Below are 18,312 nucleotides of genomic sequence, written 5' to 3' on the forward strand. Positions count from 1 at the left end.
GTGCCTAGCGCCGTCCTTATGGCAGCTCTGATTGGCTAGTGGTCAGCCAATCACAGCGCTGAAAATGGCCAGTCTGCAGTCTCTCTCAAAGCTCTGGAAGTTAACATCTACGCTCAAGACCTGAGCAACATGTCTTTCAAAAGTTATAAATTTCATTAAACCTCAGTTTTACCCAAAGAATAATAGTGTTTCCCAATTTCATCACTAAACATGTCAAGCCAATGGTTGAAGCATTATAATGATATATGAATTCTTTACTTCAATAAAATTAATGGTAAGATATTTGGTAGTGAAATAAACAAGTAATTTTTAAAGATAAAATGTATTCCTTCATTCCTTACATGGCATCGCAGTACATTCATCATTTATCGTCTTGTGTCTCATAAAATTTGAAGCTTAAATGTCATGGATGACAATGCTACCTAAAAGTATAGGTAGGGCTATCAATCAATATGAAATAACAAACAGCGATTAAGAATATTAAAATGTGAGAGTTTTACGCAGACTATAGCCTATCCTGGACAACCAGCCAGCTCTTTACATTCTTAGGCCTACTTCTAGAGGAATCTCTTGCTTTCGCCTGTTGTTATTTGGGGCCACACTTCAATGATGCTTGTATGTCAGATCTTGCATTCTAGTTCAATAAACAAGCCTAAGATTATGTAATGACAAGTCTCTGGCCGTCCGAATAAAGAGAACTTCTCTACACGGGTGAGACCAGCTGCACTTGACAGAAGGCCTACGGTAGCGCCCTATCAGGGGCCGTGAATGGAAAACAATTAAAATGAGTAATTATAGACTACATACATACGTAGATACATAGAAAAGTATGGTATGTGTTTGTAACTTTTTTTGTAGGGGGCGGAGGCTCACAATATTAGTAGTGTAGCTGATTGCAGGCGGCCACAGAAGAGTCATTACGCAATCCTAGGCTAAATTTATTGAACTAAGAATGCAGATCTGACATACAAGCATCATTCAAGTGTAGCCCCAAATAACAAGCGAAAGCAAAGATTCCTCTAGAAGTAGGCCTAAGGAATGTGTAAGAGTTGGCTGTTTGTCCGGGATAGGCTTTATGTCTCGTGCATCCCGCATTTAATATTCTTAATCGCTTGCTTGTTATTTTCATATTGATTGATAGTCCTACCTATACTTTTTAGGTAGCATTGTCATCCATGACATTTAAGCTACAAAATTTTATGAGACAAGGCGATAAATGATGAATGTACTGCACGATGCCATGTAAGGAATGAAAAGAATATATTTTATCTTTAAAAGTACTTGTTTATTTCACTGCAAATATCTTACCATTAATTTTATTGAAGTAAGAATTCGTATATCATTATAATGCTTCAACCATTGACCGTTTATGTTTGGTGATGAAACTGGGGAAACACTATTATTCTTTGGGTAAAACTGAGTTAATAATTATGGCTTTTGACAACATGTTGCTCGGGTCTTGGAGCGATGTTAACTCTCAGGGCGAGAAGACGACTGGCCATTTTCAGCACTGTGATTGGCTGACCACCACCAATCAGAAACCTCAGGTGGCGCTAACCCAAATCTGCGACTGATGTGAATGTACTATAAACTCCCCGATAATATGTATATGATATACCATGTAGCGTGTAGGCTAAGCTAATTCTTGTTTGTTATTCAATTTCTCTTCGTATAGAATTTTCATAAGTCACTCTGCATGAACTTCCCGAATTAGCTGATATTAATAATTACTATACCGTGTACATATAGAGTATACTTTATAGTGTAGGCTAGGCTACCATATATGTATATGGTACTGAATATCCTAGTGTAGGCTAGGCTATATTCGAGGTACGTTTTTTCCAACAAACTATGGGTTTTTGGAACCTAACCCTATCGTAAGTAGGATAATACCTATACAGTATAAGCATTTTTAGTTTTTTTTCTGTGTTTGAACTATCAAAATAGGCAGTTTTAAGTGTTTTTAGAAGGGTTCTATATATTCGCAGATTTTAGCTATTCACAGGTGTGTGTGTGTCTTACGCATCCCCCACAAATACGGGGGGTTTACTGCATCATTTTTCCCCTGAACCACATAGGAAGCAAAAGAAGGTGGAGCAGGAGTGAGAGTGGAATAATCCTAGGCTACCAAGTAGGCTAATGGAGGAGGAGGAGGAGAAGTAACACCGAAACAAAAAAGGAAAAGATTGAGTTGGCTTATGGTGTGCCTTAATGAATTGTCTACATAACCCATCAGCCTCTAGCATCTGACGATACTTCACAAAATTTTCCTCTCATCAGATCACTCATTATCTTCATATCAAGAAAACCACACACACATGCCTCAACATGGCTATCATACACATTCAGTTTCCACAAACTTTCTCCTATAGTACAGCCTAAAAATTACATCTCTGCTTGTTGTAGACGACATACTGCAAGAACAGAAAACAAGCAAAATATCGTACAGGAGAAATTCAGCCAGAAATCATAAAAATGATTACAGTGCTAATGCCGGTTCACACCGTCTGCATAAGGACACAGCATGAAGAATTCTGACATGAATGTAAACATCCAACACCACCTGGTGGGAACAGGTGATTACAGACAGTCCTTAGCAGGTTAGCCAAGCATTATTTTGTTTTATTTTGAATGTCAATAGCACTTAAATGTGTGAACATATAAGTTAACTTTAACAGTAAGATTCATTCCAAATAATGTAAAATTATGCATTAGTTGTATATCATGTGCTGTGGAGCATTCATTAAAATAAGCACAACCATACAGGCATGGTTTTGAACAATTTTTTTTCATGCTAGCCAATTCTAGGAACACTTGATCGAATGTGTTCCTGATGGATTTGTGACACCATAAAGAATGAGCTGGAAGTACTGTACTGTATATCTTAAAATTATTAATGAATATGGTGTATTAATGTCAACTTTATCCCTCTTTCATGGCTTTACATTGCAGCAAAAATCATAAGGCTAAAACAGCTATTAACAGATGCAAAATTATCCTAATAACATTTTTGGTTTTTTTAATAACCATTTGCGTATTTATTTTAAATGTAATTTACTGAATTCTTTTTATTGTACTGTGTTGACAGTGCATTCCAATGTTTTACAAGTTTATCTCATTCAGTAACTAATTTCACCCTTTTGCTTATGGCACTTATAAACAATTAAGTCTGTGGAAAAAGGCAGTGACGAAAAAGGCAGTGACTTGAAAGGCACTCTGCACAATTTTATTTTACAGTATTTGGCAGCTGAATGATTATTCTATACAAGAGCTTGATGGCATGCGCTCTGCTGCACTGGAACCCAGCGCTGCCAGCTACATCTCCCCTGCCCTCCCAAGTCCCTACCTACCCCACCCACACCCAGGGCAGACAAACAGGTTTGAAGATGGAGGGTGGATGTGTCATGTCTCCCCTACCTTCCCAATACCCAATCTACCCCACCCACACCCAGGGCAGAAGACAAACAGGTTTGCAGAGGAGGGTGGATGTGTCATGTCTCCCCTACCTTCCCAATCCCCTACCTACCCCACCCACACCCAGGGTGGACAAACAGGTTTGCAGGAGGGTGGTGGATGTGTCATGTCTCCCCTACCCTCTGATTCCCTTCCTACCCTGGCCCAGGACAAACAAGATCCACTCGGATTTTATTATAGATGGCACAAAAACATCTCCCAAAATAAGTTTATGTTGGTGAAATAGAGCACAATTTACTAGATAAGATTGATGATTGATTATGAAGTTTATGTCTTGAAGATCAAGCGCTGGAACCCATCAGGATTATTCAGCGCCATAATGAAGGTGAAATATATAAATTAATGATATGATTGATGATGATATACTAGTAAAATTCAGTGTTAAAATATGAACGTAAAAAATGAAGAATGATATTAGATAGAACCAACAAAAAATAAGTATATATTAAACTTTTATATTAAAAATATATACTTAGTACATAAGAATAAATATGACTAAAATCTTTATTACATATACTAAAATCATCTCATTAAAATAACCAGATTCTTTCAGGTAACTCATAAGGTTATTTACCTCAATGTCGTCATTTAAAATTTCTAAAATAGTTTTCCCAGTTAGTAAGTACTTTGCCCTAAGGCAATTAAATTTAAGGAAAATTTTGCATTTAAGGAAAATTTTGCATTTTCCTCCAGAAGAAATTTGCCAAAAACAAAAACTTTGTGATAGTCTTCATTTGTTATCAATAGCACAATCAGGTAAATACCTACTTATTGCAATGAAAAAGTTGTAATTATATCAAAGAAAATATGAAAAAGTTAATGACAAAGTAGCATCACATTTTCAGTAAAATAAGTAGCACTCTCTCTCTCTCTCTCACAAAAAGATAGATGATGTAATTATAGAATAAAAATCTAAAACTACACAATAAGACCACCCACCAAAAATGATCCTCATCTCATCTGCTGGACTGTGCAATCTTTTTTTATTTTCTTTTTACATTTGCATACATCATCAAAATGCAAAGAACTTAAATTTGGATGACATCTACAACAGCCATCAGTACGCAAAAGGGTTAATATAATGTTATCTCCCATTTTTACAAATGAAAAGTTTTCCAGAAGTTGTCTCATGTGAAGAAGCAAGAGTATTTCATTGGAATTTGAATTTTTCACCATTGTTCTTAAAATGATAAAAATATGATATGCTCATATTTTCTAATTTGATAAATTTCCACAATTTCTTCAATGAGAGAGAGAGAGAGAGAGAGAGAGAGAGAGAGAGAGAGAGAGATATATATGAGTGTGTGTGTTACTGAATTACTAACCTCCACAGATTTTTTCTTCTTTTTAGAAGAGTCATCTGCAGCCTGTGACTTTCTCTTCTTTTCCTCTTTCTTCCTTGCATCTTCTTTTTTCCTGTTTTCTTCGAATGCCTGAATTAAATCTGGGCAGTCTAGGTGGCTCTCTGGTTCCCAAGTGTTGTCTTCACTATAAAAAAGAAAAATTATTTTGTGGTATCACCACAGATAAAATAACTTTAGAGAAAAATAGGTAAGTAAACAAAGGTTAATCAGTTAATACAGTACTGAATTACATCTTTTTACAAATCTTTCCTTACTACACATTGTTCTGACACATTCAAGGTGCGCAAAAAATTGGCTGATGGTCCTTAAGAAGCAAATCCTTATGGGACATGCAGTCCACATTTGCTATAAAAAAAATCAGCCATCTAGTGAAAATCAGCTGTGAGAAAGTGAAGGTCCATGCACCAGAAACATGTCAAAAGGTTTTATGACAAAATTTTCACGTCAATTGTTTAACGGTTATTTTGAGGCTGACACATCACATGTATAGTAACACACTATGGGAACAAATGTCATATCAGTATCACTTAGTTATCATAAGTTTACATCGAACTAATTTTCAAATTCTTGTACATTCCATAGCGTACCTGCTGCCCTCAAGCCTCATCATTTCCCTTGGTTAGCTTACGACACAGAGACAAAGGCTTGTTGTCAATTGCTTCCATAACAATCGTCAAGTTTAAAAGCTTATACTGTATCTAAAAAACAGTGACATCTGACTTTCAATCATTAATAATGAAACAGGGGCTCAAAAGGCACCCTGGTAAGGCTTTGAAGAACCAAGGACATTATCATTTCAGGGGCTGGAGTTGCCAAGGAAGGCAAGACTGTACAAATCTGCTCAATAGCATAGACACATCTACAATGGAGAGGTCCAGCCACTTCAGTTTAAAAGCCTGCAATAAGGCTAAGCAACAGACCTTTATTTCAGACTGAAAGGTTGATGTTGAAGTTAGCAATCCACTGAAAAGATGCTCCAACTGGAGAGATACTCCATCTATGACAACAATTACAGAAGATGACCCACTTTCCCTTGCAAACATACACTACGGAATTTGGAAAGTACCCCAGCACATACCTTACACTCTAGCGTGAAAAGCCCCTCTCTTGCAGGAGACTAGAAAACCTCAAACTGTGAATATGCAAGGAGTTTACTGCTTATACATGCAAACATGTGGCTGACACAAGAGGATGGGCCACCCTCAGCACCTTATCCAGTAGACACCAGTTTGAGATTTCACTCGGCTTGATGCCATCAAGGAGCCACCAAAGTTATCTGAAGACCAGATGTGACAAACACTCTTTATCACCCTGCAAACAGTGCAAATGTATCCTAGTCCAGTTGTTCCAATGGTGGTGGAAAGTATTCCGTCACTGTTTAAGGATCTGAAACTGGAGATCAGAAAAGCAGGTCACTAAAGAACATTCAAAGTACCCCAACATTTCCCTTGCAGCCCTGTGGGCAAAGCCCTTTTCTCGCAGGGGACTCTAGTCAACCTCCAAGCACGGAGGAGTTGGAAGTTAACTGCCAGATGATACCTGGCAATGCACAGTTAACACAGGAAGATGAGCCAAGCAGGTAGCTCTCTTGGGGGTCAACCAGTAGAGACAGCAGTTTGAAATATCACTCGGCTTGATGAAACGGAGCTACCAGTTAACTGAAGACCCGGGGTGACAAGCACTGTCTATCACCCCGAGATGAAGTCTGAACAGTGGGAGCACATACTTGTCCAGACTGTCCCAAATGTTTTGAAAAGTCTTCCATCACTGCCCAGGCATCTGGAACTGGAAAACAAAAAACAAGAGATTTCTGTTCAACCTCATCACAAGCAGATCAAGCAAAGGAGACCCCACTAACTCAACTTCACCAATTAAGGATGAAGAAACCATTCCATCCCCACAACCCGACTGAGATAATATACAATAACATTCTGCCTGCTCATTATGCATCCTGATGTCTAATTAGTGGCCTGGCAAACTGCCTCTTCAAGCATCTGCAATGCCAACTAACACAGTCCAAAATACCATACCCCCAATTGTTGTCACCCATCAAAATCACTGAGTGGCCCTCAATTGCTCTTGAAATGCTTGCAACAATGACCTCACTGCCTGCCTGATTTCTAGAACACTGTGTAGAGAGAAAGCTTCTGTTGTTTGTCCACAACACCAAGTCCTCTACCTCCAGCTTCAAAGGAACACGTCAAGAAGTAGGGTCCCTAGAGGCACTCCAGTGCCTGAGACAAGCAAGTGGGCTGCACAACTCATTCTATGTGCACCACCTCAAGAGACACAGGGAGAAGGGTTGTCTCCTGCAACTGCCCTTCCCCAATCATTTGACAGAGCAACCAAAACGTCTTGAGGTAAGCCCAAGAGCTTACAGTAAGACGAGGTAAAAACAGACTGTGAGTCCAAGTAAGTTGGCATCTAAAAAAAAGTAACTCCCTCAAAAGTTGCTTATCTTAAGATGAAAGACCATGATCAGGTTTAACAAGAGAACTAGAAGAGGATTAAGTGGGCATCACCTGGGGCTTATCCATCTCCCCTCCCCCTCCACAACAACACCAGCAAAAAATGTCTCTCATACCTCTTTCTCCCCTACCCAAACCCAACCCGCAGAGGCAAATTCCAAACAGTACAATCTCCTTAATGAAAAGCCCTAGCACAGAAATTCCCCTTGCAGGCAGAAGAAAAGGTACGAAGATCAGTTATTGGTGACATAAACCACCCACAAGGTTCCTCCAAGGAACAAATAATTGATACTGCACATGCTCAAGATTGAAAAATGTATGCTGTAAAATATAAAAAGGAGGCATGGATTTCTGGTAACCAAAGTATGTTAAATGAAAAAAGTGAAAAAGTGAAAAGACCATGCTGTAACAGGACATGCTTCTGAGGAGGTAAACCATTTATTACCTTAGCAACATACAAGACTGTAAAGAAATATTGCAAAGGACACTAAGATAAATCCAGTAACAGCAACAGCTACCTTGGATGCAGCAGAAGGCTACTGCTATACAACCAGTAAACAAGAGTACAGTCGACCCCCAACTATTTGCAGTTCCACCTACTCGCGAATTTTCCTGTGGAACATAATTCCAAATAATTCGTGGAAAATTTGCTTATTCGCAAATTTTTTCATAGAGCATCTCTAAAATGACATTTTTATAGAATATTATTTTAAGTTTTATATATACAGTACTTACCAAGTAACTACATAGCTATCACGTTTCATTTACTGGCAGGTCAAATTTGAAAATTCAAGGTAGCGTTCCAATATTTTGGTGTAGGTTAACTCATCCTGTCCACTTTCGGGGAAGGATAGGTACAACACTACTAACGAGCCCAATTTGTTTATGCCCTATGCCCATGAGAGGGGAGGAGGGAGGAATTTGATCATGTAGTTACTTGGTAAGTATATATAAAACTATTTTATTATAAAAATGTCATGTTTACATAAGTGACTTACCAAGTAACTACATAGCTGAATCCCACATTGACGGGAGGTGGGATGCATGGGCATTACTATTTGAAGAAACACTCATGAATGGATATGAATTTTAAAATGGTAAACAGTTAACATTGAGAATGTTAGTTGTAACCTACCTGGTAAGAGAGCTCCAGCAGGAAAATACTGCCCTGTTGCGACTCATCTTGACTGTAGTGGCATGGCTGTGAGGCCAGAGGCGCCTCAACATTAGTGGGGCTTTGCACCCGAGGAGTACTCTGATGGCTGCCAATGCATACAAAACACAAAAGCCCTTGCCCTGGGCCCAGTACAAAACCAAGACCATAAAACACAAGTTACACATACACCATAAAACTGATCAGTTACCATAACCCATTCATAACATGATACAATGAATGATGAGTGCTCCAGGTACTCAGTAAACCCCCCAACTTCCCAAACCTTGACAACCTAATTCAAGGTGAGTAGATAGAGGAATGTAAGGGTAACCCTACCCTCCTCCCCCCATACCATGCCAGCTACTGATAATGGGCCAAGGGTACTACAATTTTTGTAAACAGTTTCGATGTCATGTATATAGCTAAAAAATTTGCAAACATTTATTTGCACCTCCAGAAAGTGGATTATAAAATAGAAGATAGGGATAAATTCCGTTTAAGGAAATCGAAGTCACTACTGCCCTAATTTCGTGAGCTTTAGCCTTGCAAATTGGAAAGTCTTCCTCTTGAATCTTCATGTGCGACTCTGAAACCATGTCTCTCAAGAAGAGAGCTAATGCGCTCTTGGATAAAGGACAGGTTGGATCCTTAACTGAACACCAGAGGTTAGGAGATGCACCTTTGATATTCTTAGTTCTCTGTAAATAATACTTCAGTGCTCTTACTGGACAAAGAGCTCTCTTGTGGTCCGTGGGATCTATGTTAAACCTCTGATTGTGAATGAACAGGGCCAGGGAAAGGACTGCGTTTCATTCTTCGCTAAGAACCCCAAAGTAAAGCAACAGACTGCGTCTCCTTGTGTGAACCCTACTTTCTTGCTCAAAGCCTGTAACTCGCTAATTCTCTTGGCAGTAGCTAGAGCAACTAGAAATAGTGTTTTTCTTGTAAGATCTCTGAGAGATGTGGCTTGAAGAGGTTCAGAAGGTGGACCTGAGAGCCATTTTAAAACTACTGTACATCTAGATTCCAGGATATGGAATCTGACCTCTCTCATTTCACAGTATCCAGTGACTTGATAAGGTCACCGATGTCTTTATCCACTGATAGATCCAGACATCTATGTCTGAATACGGAGTTGAGCATCGCTCTGTAGCCCTTGATCATGGATGCAGCCAACCCTCGGAAGACCTTAAAAATAGCAAGAAATCTGCTATTTGCGCTACAGAGGCAGAAGATGATACCTTGTGTCTTCTGCACCAGCTGCGGAATATTGTCCATTTATTCTGGTGCAAGTTGGAGGAGGACTGACGTCTACATCTGGCAATTGCGTCCGCAGCTGATCTCGAAAAGCCTTTTGCTCTGACAAGCTTCCTGACAGTCTGAAGCCTGTCAGAGCGAGAGTGGATAGTCCTAGATGGAACCAATGGAAGTGTGGTAGCTCGAGTAGATTTCGTTGCTGTGGGAGTAATCTTGGTAGGTCTACTAGGAGAGTGATGAGATCTCGAAACCACTCTTTCTGTGGCCAGAAAGGAGCTACCAGGGTCATCAACACGTTGTTGTATAGGATGAATTTGTGATTAAGTCTCTCACCATACTGAACAGTGGGAAGACATATACATCCAGGTTCGACCAGTCCTGGAGCACTGCGTCCGTTGCCATGCGAGAGGGTCCAGGCCTGGAGAGCAATACAAAGGAAGTCGGTGATTCCTCAACATTGCAAATAGATCTATTGACATCTTTCCCCACCGTTTCCACAGGTCGGTGCATACCTGCTGATTAAGTGTTCATTCCATGGGTAGGACCTGTTTGCAACGACCTAATTCGTCTGCTATGACATTGAGTTTGCCCTGTATAAAGCGGGTAACAATCTTGGTTTGATTTCCTTGCACCCAGATAAGGAGATCTTTGGTCACTTGATACAGTGAGAAGGAATGGGTCCCTCCCTAATTCTTTATGCAGGCCAGAGCTGATGTATTGTCCGAGTGGACTATAACTGTAGATTTGTACGATATGACGCTCTCCCTCGCGTAGTGACCATGTCCCTGACACTTCATTGTTTTCTAGGAGGGGCCCCCACCCAGATCCAATGCATCTGAGTATAATGTGCGGTTGGGGCTCAGAGGGTGAAGAGATTTCCCTTCTGCAAACCTTCCTGTTACAAGCCACCATCAAAGGTCCTCTTTGATCTCAATGGCGATTGGGAAAACAAACGAGTCCAGAAGAAACTCCCTCTGCCAACTGGCTTTTAGAAAGAACTGTAGCACTCTCATGTGCAGTCTCCCTAAAGGAACGAAGTTTTCTATGAATGAGAGAGTTCCCAGTAGACTCATCCATTCGTTGGCCGGGCATGATGGGAGAGAGAGGAATTTCTGAACTGTCCGAATGTAGTCTTTTATTTTCTTGTCTGAAGGAAATACCCAAAAATCCTGAGAGTTGATTTCCTTTCCCAAATAAAGAATTGATTGACTCAGGACTAATTGGGATTTGTCTAGGTTAATCAGTAGGCCCAATTCTTGGGCTAAAACAAGTCTTCTTCAAGTACTCTGTGCAACTTGATTCCAAGGGGAAGTGTAGGAGCCAATTGTCTAAATAGAGACGAATGTTGATCCCCATGAGATGTGGCCATTTTGCCAATGGGGTGAGGACACGAGTGAAAACTTGAGGGGCTGCCGAAAGTCCGAAGCACAGCGCTCGAAATTGGAAGACCTTGTCCTGGAACACAAACCTTAGATATTTCTTGGTCTCTGGGTGGACTGGAACATGGAAATATGCGTCCTGCATGTCTATGGTTGCCATCCAATCCCCTTGACGGATGGAAGAGTGAAACGAGTGGGTTGTTTCCATTTTGAATTTCATAGTCTGGATACAGAAATTCAGGGCGCTGATGTCCAGGACAGGTCTCCAACCTCCCGATGATTTTGGGACGACGAATAGGCAGTTGTATAACCCTGTCGTGTTGACATTAACTATTTCTATGACTCTCTTGGTGAGAAGAGCCGATACTTCCTGTGATAAGGCCGAATACCTCTCTGAGTCTAAAGAGTAAGCCGCCAAGTTGATAGGAGAGGACACTAAGGGAGGTTTCTACCTGAATGGGATGAAACATCCTACTCTGATCACCTCTAATACCCAAGGTTCTACATCTCTGTCCTTCCAGTTGGTCCAAAATTGCAGAAGCCTGGCCTCCACTGATACGCAGAGGATAGTATCCTCACTTGCGAGAGGAAGGTTTGCTTGCTGACTTCTTGATTGGTCTAACGGACCTAGAATACGCTCGGGAACAGGACTGGAATCTACCTCTACCGCCTCGAAATGCTTGCTGTAGAGGGGAAACCGCTCTAGGTGCAAACGATGCGAAAGATGAGGAACGTCCAAACTCCTTCAGATGTTTGGTGGACTGGGCCAGCAAGTCTTGTGTGGATTTCTTTTGTAGCTCCGCTGCGCTACGTTCTACTGTAGTGCTGGGAAAGAGGCCATGTTGATTTAAAGGTGCAAAAAGAAGTGTGATCTCTGGGAGGGAGTGACTCCTTTGGAAGTGAATGAACACCACTGCTCTCGCTTCTTAAGTACTCCCACCGCGAACAAGGCTGCCAGCTCCTGGAATCCATCCCTGATCGCTTTATCAGCACATGAGAGCACTCACAGCCAGTCTGAGGCAAAGTTATCTTGGAGAGAGGCACAATCTTCTATTTTCCTTGCTAAGGTGCCAACAGTCCAGTCAAGAAAACTTAAGATCTCAAAGACCTTAAAGATGTCCATAGTCAAATGTTCAAGTTCTGAACTGGTAAGTAAGATCTTGGATGAGGAAAAGGCAGATCTCCATGACGGGTCATTTAAACTGGAGAAATCCCCTTTGAAGGAGGCCGTAACTCCTAACGACAGCACTTCCCTAGTCACATAGGATAAGTATCTCCTCTTGGATAAGGGGGAAGGAGGAGTGCAGAATACAGTACCACTTTCCCCATATTCCTCTTTTCTGTCAACCAGCTCTCAATGCTTGACAGAGCTTCTTTGACGATGACGATAGCACCATCTTAAGCAGTCTAGAAGCTTCCGTAGGCTGCCTCATCATATAGGAGGAACCCAGCGAAGAGGGAATCGCTGGGGGAAAAGAAATCCAGGAAGCAAAACAGGAAGTATTTCAAAAGAGAAGCGTAGGCTGAAGCAGATTGATCCTGTTCTACGTCCTCTTCTGCAGACGAAATGGGTGAGAGTCAAATCCTCAGGCTCCTGAGACTGTCGGTTTACGTAAAAGATCCATAATACTGTCTAAGCATTGTTTAATCAGTTCCAAAGCTGGATCCTGAACTGGACGAACCGTGGAGTGTGGCGCGGATGCCTGGATGAGTTTGGCGCCAGCTTTGAAGGGGAGTGATCGCACACTGACGACTGTGCGCAAACTACGTGGTGATCTGGTTCCACAGGTGCAATGGATCTCTAGATCCCACTGTGTGCTTGGATCCCACAGATCCCGCTTGAGACTCTCTGACACACACACTATGGGCAACACATTAGATGGATCATCCCAAAAACTACATGAAGGTTTAGGACTTGGATCCCGATCTCTGTTCCATTGGCATGAGATCAGAAATTCAGACTCAGCCGCAGATATCGGCCTTTTCAATGGCCTGGATGTACTTTTGAAACACCAGCTGCACTTCTGACTCGCTTTGTACTTAGATTCGTCGGATCCCGAGTCCGAATCACTCACCGAAAGGGCATTGTTATGGTCACTTTTCAATGTGACTACCAGGTTCTTAAACCACACATATTAAGACTGGAATGGACTGGTGGTCCGCAACAACCAAAGGAGGTGTAAAAGAAAATAGTCAATGTAGCCTTCAACCCAATTTATTCTTTACATGTTTACAACTTTGAGACAGGTTCTGAAATGAAGAGTGACTTCATAAAACAATGTACATTACTATAACACTTCAGTAATATAACAATTACCAAAATCAATGTCATATGCAAAATAACCACAATACTCAACATTAATACCTTCAATATTACAAATAGGTCACATTAGTGAAGTAACCATAAAATTAACAAATTAACAGCAGCAGTCAACAATAGGGCAATACAATGAGGCAACAACCAAATCAGGGCAATAAAAATAAAAGGCATAATAACAGCAGTAACACTCAACAATAATAATAGGAGACATACTCGCTCAACAAAATGACTCACTCGTGCCATTCAAAATAATACACCATAAATCACTAGAGCCTCTTGCTCAACACAATGACATACTCAAAACCCTTCAATAATTATTGCTTGTGCCCTTCAAAATAAAAGCAATAACAACTGTCAGTGTACTACAACTCATAAGAGCCCAACTGGAATAATAATCTGCCTTTCGTTGGAGTAACAACGAAAGATCCACATGGACGAAAACCGCACACTGACGAGCAATCTCCGATCCTCCATCACCGGACGACCTTGATCAAGACAATGCGACAGCAATAAGGCTGCCAACGAAGAATTCCTTCTTCCACACTGGCAACTATGGTTTAGTCGGCCCTCGACCTTCGGAACTTATCCTGCTGTCCTCCTCAGCAACTAAGCCATCAACAAACACATGCCGCTTGAAGACCATCTCCGACTCCAAGGTGATACTTCAAAATCTCCGACTCCCAAAGTGATACTTCAAAACCAACTGCTAATACATCCTCAACCAAAAGCTGTTGAGAACCGGTCGCTCTTCCTTCCAATGCCTGTCTGACTTGCAGGGAAAATGATAAGACGAACGTAACCTCATCTGTTCACGTCCAACACGAGAGGTCAGCCAAACCCCCGAAACAATGCTGTTACGAAGAAACAATCCAACAACTGGACGAACCTAACAGGCATGAACTCCAATATGGACGCCTTTCCAGCGGCTGTCTGCCAAGTTCTGGGAATCTCGAACTACCGGCTCAGTTGAGGGGGCAACTATCCGTGGCCAAACCCCACCGACCTCCCTTGGGACTTACGGTTTGCCTCCTCCCAGGTTTAGGGGTTTGACAGGGACCTTCGTCTAGGAGCACCAGTGGGACGAGTAGCCACCTCCTCCACTGACATAACACTTGCACCGACACCACTGGCACTAATCTTATCCATAAGGCCCGTCACTGAAGCTCCTATTTGAGCTACAGTGTTAACTAAGACACCAAATTTCTGGTCCATTCTGGCTTCCAGACTGGCGATGGCATTGGGTTTGGAAGTTTGGAAATTGGATAAAGAGGTCACAGGTAAAGTCGGAGGACTGGTAATAGGGGAAAATACAGATATAGGAGTTGGAAGAGCATGCAAAATAGGAGAACCCTAATTAACTGAATTCTGAGCTTTGGCCCTAGCTGCCACTCTCCAACATCTGTTACTCTCAAGTTTATTTAAGTAACTAGTTAAAGTCTTCCATCTCCCCTGATCCCATTCTTTGCATTCATCACAAGTCAAGACTGAAGAGCAAGTTTGTCCTCTACATTTACAACAAATGGTATGAGAGTCATAACTGATAGAAGTGAGCTTGGTATTACAGGCCTTTGCTGCAAAACCTACTGCTAGCAGAACTAGAGTCAGACATTTTCATGAAAAGCACAAATGCAAGCTAGATAAGCTAATACAATTAATGCAATCACTACCAAGACATGGAATAAGTCACCAAAAACAATGAAAATCATCCGGCGAATTATACTAAGACAAATGAAAGCTGAAGTCAACAACCATGCTAAGCTGTTAACTGGCAAAAACTAATTGGGCTCGTTAGTAGTGTTGTACCTGTCTTTCCCCGAAAGTGGGTGGGGCGAGTTACCTAACGCGAATTTTCAAATTTAAGCTGCCAATAAATGAAGCGTAACAGCTATGTAGTTACTTGGGAAGTTACTTATATAAAAATATTTGCTAATTATTTTCATTTTATTTTTGTGGGTAAATAATTTTTAATGATAAAAAAAAAATGATTTACTAATTTTCAAATATCAATATTAATGTAAACAGCAATATACCATTACTTTTTTTTTAACGTTCGCCACACGATGTACCAATGTTACCCCTATCTACATTAATAGAAAACGGTAAGGCTTGAATACTGTATGAAAGAAAATGTGCATGTCTGAACATAGGGGTAACTTTATTAGTTTTTCCCTTGGTGAGAGTATCAGTTGCAGTGTTCACATGTAGCTGTAAGCCATTATATTTTTAAGGGTAATGATGTAAGATGACTTTGAAATTATATTAACGTATTTTAGGACGATATCTAAGGTACATTTGACGTTTTCAACTATTAAAATAGGCCATAAGTGTTTCTAGAAGGGGGGTCTCAAGTACACACGAATTCCAGCTATTCGCAGGCGGTTGTGGTCCCTAACCCCCCGCAAATACCTGGGGTCTACTGTATATCATTAGTAAACAGAAAAAACCTATCATGCTTGTAATTTAATAATCAATAAAGCATGGGCAAAAAAAAAAATAAAAAAATAAAAAATTATATTTGGCAGCTGATAAAAGGGGAGGCATTAGAGCTAGTCCTGAGAGAAGTAGATATGGAAGAAGCAGGATGAAAAATCTAGCCCAACAACAGAAACTAAGTGAAATGGAAGCACTGAAAAAAAAAATAAAAAGACCTTTCCCTACTTCCATTTTTTCCTTGGTCTAAAACTATGTCCAGTACTATACTTACTCTCCATATCCTTTCCATTTCAGATAGTATTCCACTCGGCCATTACGTACACGCTTGTCTAAGATCTTCTCTACCGAATACTCCTCCTCTTGTTCTTCTCCTTGTTCTTCAGGTTCCGGAGAATTTTCCTTCTTCTTTGGCATTGTATTTGATTCACCTGCAACAGATACACATTATATACATTCAACAAATAACATTCCCTAATGAAAAAAAGCCACTCACACATAGGAAGATGTTTGTATCAGCTTGTACTTTACTGGCTCATCCATACTATTACCATTCAGTATGTCAAACACTTTCAACTGTATAATGGACAAAACATTACATAATGAATTTATGATAGCAGGGCAGTTACACTTCAGAATGAAACAAGACAACGAATGAAACAACACAACATTACCTTAATGCAAACAAAACAAAATAAGCACAAGTTTCACATAAGCAGATCTACAATAACTAGTAATGAAACAAAAGTGAAAACACAAACTACTTTCCACATTTAGCGTTCAAAAGAGAAATTGAAAGTGAGATAAAAGGTCAAATACACACAAACTGTATATCAACTCTATGACAACAATAAAGGTGAAGGTAATTCCCATGCACAGTAGTTGTATGCTGCACCATACAACTAGGCTTAACACTCTGCTAGTGACTCATTACAACACCCTCAAATTTTTAAAATATTGTGGTATATTACAATAGCTACTCAAAGATAAAAGAAAAAATACTATACTGTAGTAATCTTTTTTCTGGAGAACACGGTAAATATCCACCTCAGATATTACTGTAGCTAATAATAACTGGGAAAAGCTAGCTTCGCACCAGCCACCAGAGGCTACAATTAAAACTCTGTACATCAGCCAATGAAAAATAAGATACTGTAGAAGCTTCATTAGATCAGGTGCAAATATTTACCACCAGTTACCCAAATGAAAATAAATTCATCAATAAGTGTTAGAGGCAGATCAGTTAAATTTCACTGGCATTAATTCTGTCCCACACAAAAATATAAAATACGGTCTGACCTCTTAAATCCGCCACTCTGTGGTCCTCCAACTCCCATGATCCTGGACTTTTTTGAATCAGCCACCATTAGTTCGAGTGGCTATGAGGTTGGGACCACATGTTGTTTCAGTTATTGGATTTTTTCAGATTTCAGAATTGAAGCTTACTCCATTAACATAGAAGCAGTTCCAAGAAAAAATTCTGTGAAACTAAAAAATATACAGCATACAAAAGAACTGTAAATTGCATATACCTGTACAGTATACTCGTGTATCACTTGATATATGTATCGTGCGATCATTAAAATTTCATCCAAAAACATTATTTCATCATATACTGTACATCATGTATAGTGTGATTTGTATTTCCAGTAAATTACGTTGGGCTACGCTTTCTATGTCTATCTCCATTTCTGTAGATGCTACTAGGTCTTTGTTAGGTGAGTCGGTAGAGCTGTGGACTGTCACTCGATGGGTCGGAGTTCAATTCCCCGGCCGGCTGATGAGTTAGAGGAATTTATTTCTGGTGATAGAAATTCTTTCTCGCTATAATGTGGCTCGGATTCCACAATAAGCTGTAGGTCATGTTGCTAGGTAACCAATTGGTTCTTAGCCACGTAAAATAAGTCTAATCCTTCAGGCTAGCCCTAGGAGAGCTGTTAATCAGCTCAGTGGTCTGGTAAAACTAAGGTATACTTTTTTTTTCGTAGATGCTATTGATAATGCATAAGGTGCCAGATCATAATTTAAGTGTGCTCATACAGTGGTTTATGCTCCGACGTAGCAGTGCAAGCATTTCCAAGATGTTCACGGAGCAGGCCAGAATTTTCTTAAGGTACTACACCTAACGAATGACAGTGATTAGTCATAGGCTTTGTTTTAATTTTGATAACGCAACAATACATACAGTATGTTGAATGAACTGGGAAGACTGTTTACATAAGCAGTTTTTTAGGGGTGATTTCTGTCATCCAGGATTTTCTGTGGTCCAGCAGTGGCCTGATCCTAAGGGTGCCAGTTTAAAGGGAGACTGTTGCACAGTACTGTAATCAGAGAGCAATATATGTCACCAACACCATATTACAGTATTCCCAAAAAGCATGTTGAGGGTAAATACACTGGGTTTATTACCCTGAAGCATGACTCAAAACTGCTGTATTGGGGTCTTATACCTACAAACTTACTG

General features: G+C 40.4%; 1 protein-coding gene across 3 annotated transcripts in view; it reads right to left on the reverse strand.

Annotated features, from left to right (window-relative positions):
* Positions 1-18,312, reverse strand: part of Su(var)205 (Suppressor of variegation 205) — a 60,655-nt gene that overhangs the window by 17,653 nt on the left and 24,690 nt on the right. For all 3 annotated transcript variants that reach the window (XM_067104190.1, XM_067104181.1, XM_067104171.1), the window contains exons 2-3: positions 16,123-16,279; positions 4,800-4,962 (exon numbers count right to left, since the gene is read on the reverse strand). In XM_067104190.1, coding sequence (XP_066960291.1) covers positions 4,800-4,962; positions 16,123-16,265 — 306 coding nt within the window. In that variant the 5' untranslated portion in view covers positions 16,266-16,279. The remainder of the gene's footprint in view (positions 1-4,799; positions 4,963-16,122; positions 16,280-18,312) is intronic.

This window comes from Macrobrachium rosenbergii, chromosome 1 (assembly GCF_040412425.1).
Source record: "Macrobrachium rosenbergii isolate ZJJX-2024 chromosome 1, ASM4041242v1, whole genome shotgun sequence".
NCBI classification, from domain to species: Eukaryota; Metazoa; Arthropoda; class Malacostraca; order Decapoda; family Palaemonidae; genus Macrobrachium; species Macrobrachium rosenbergii.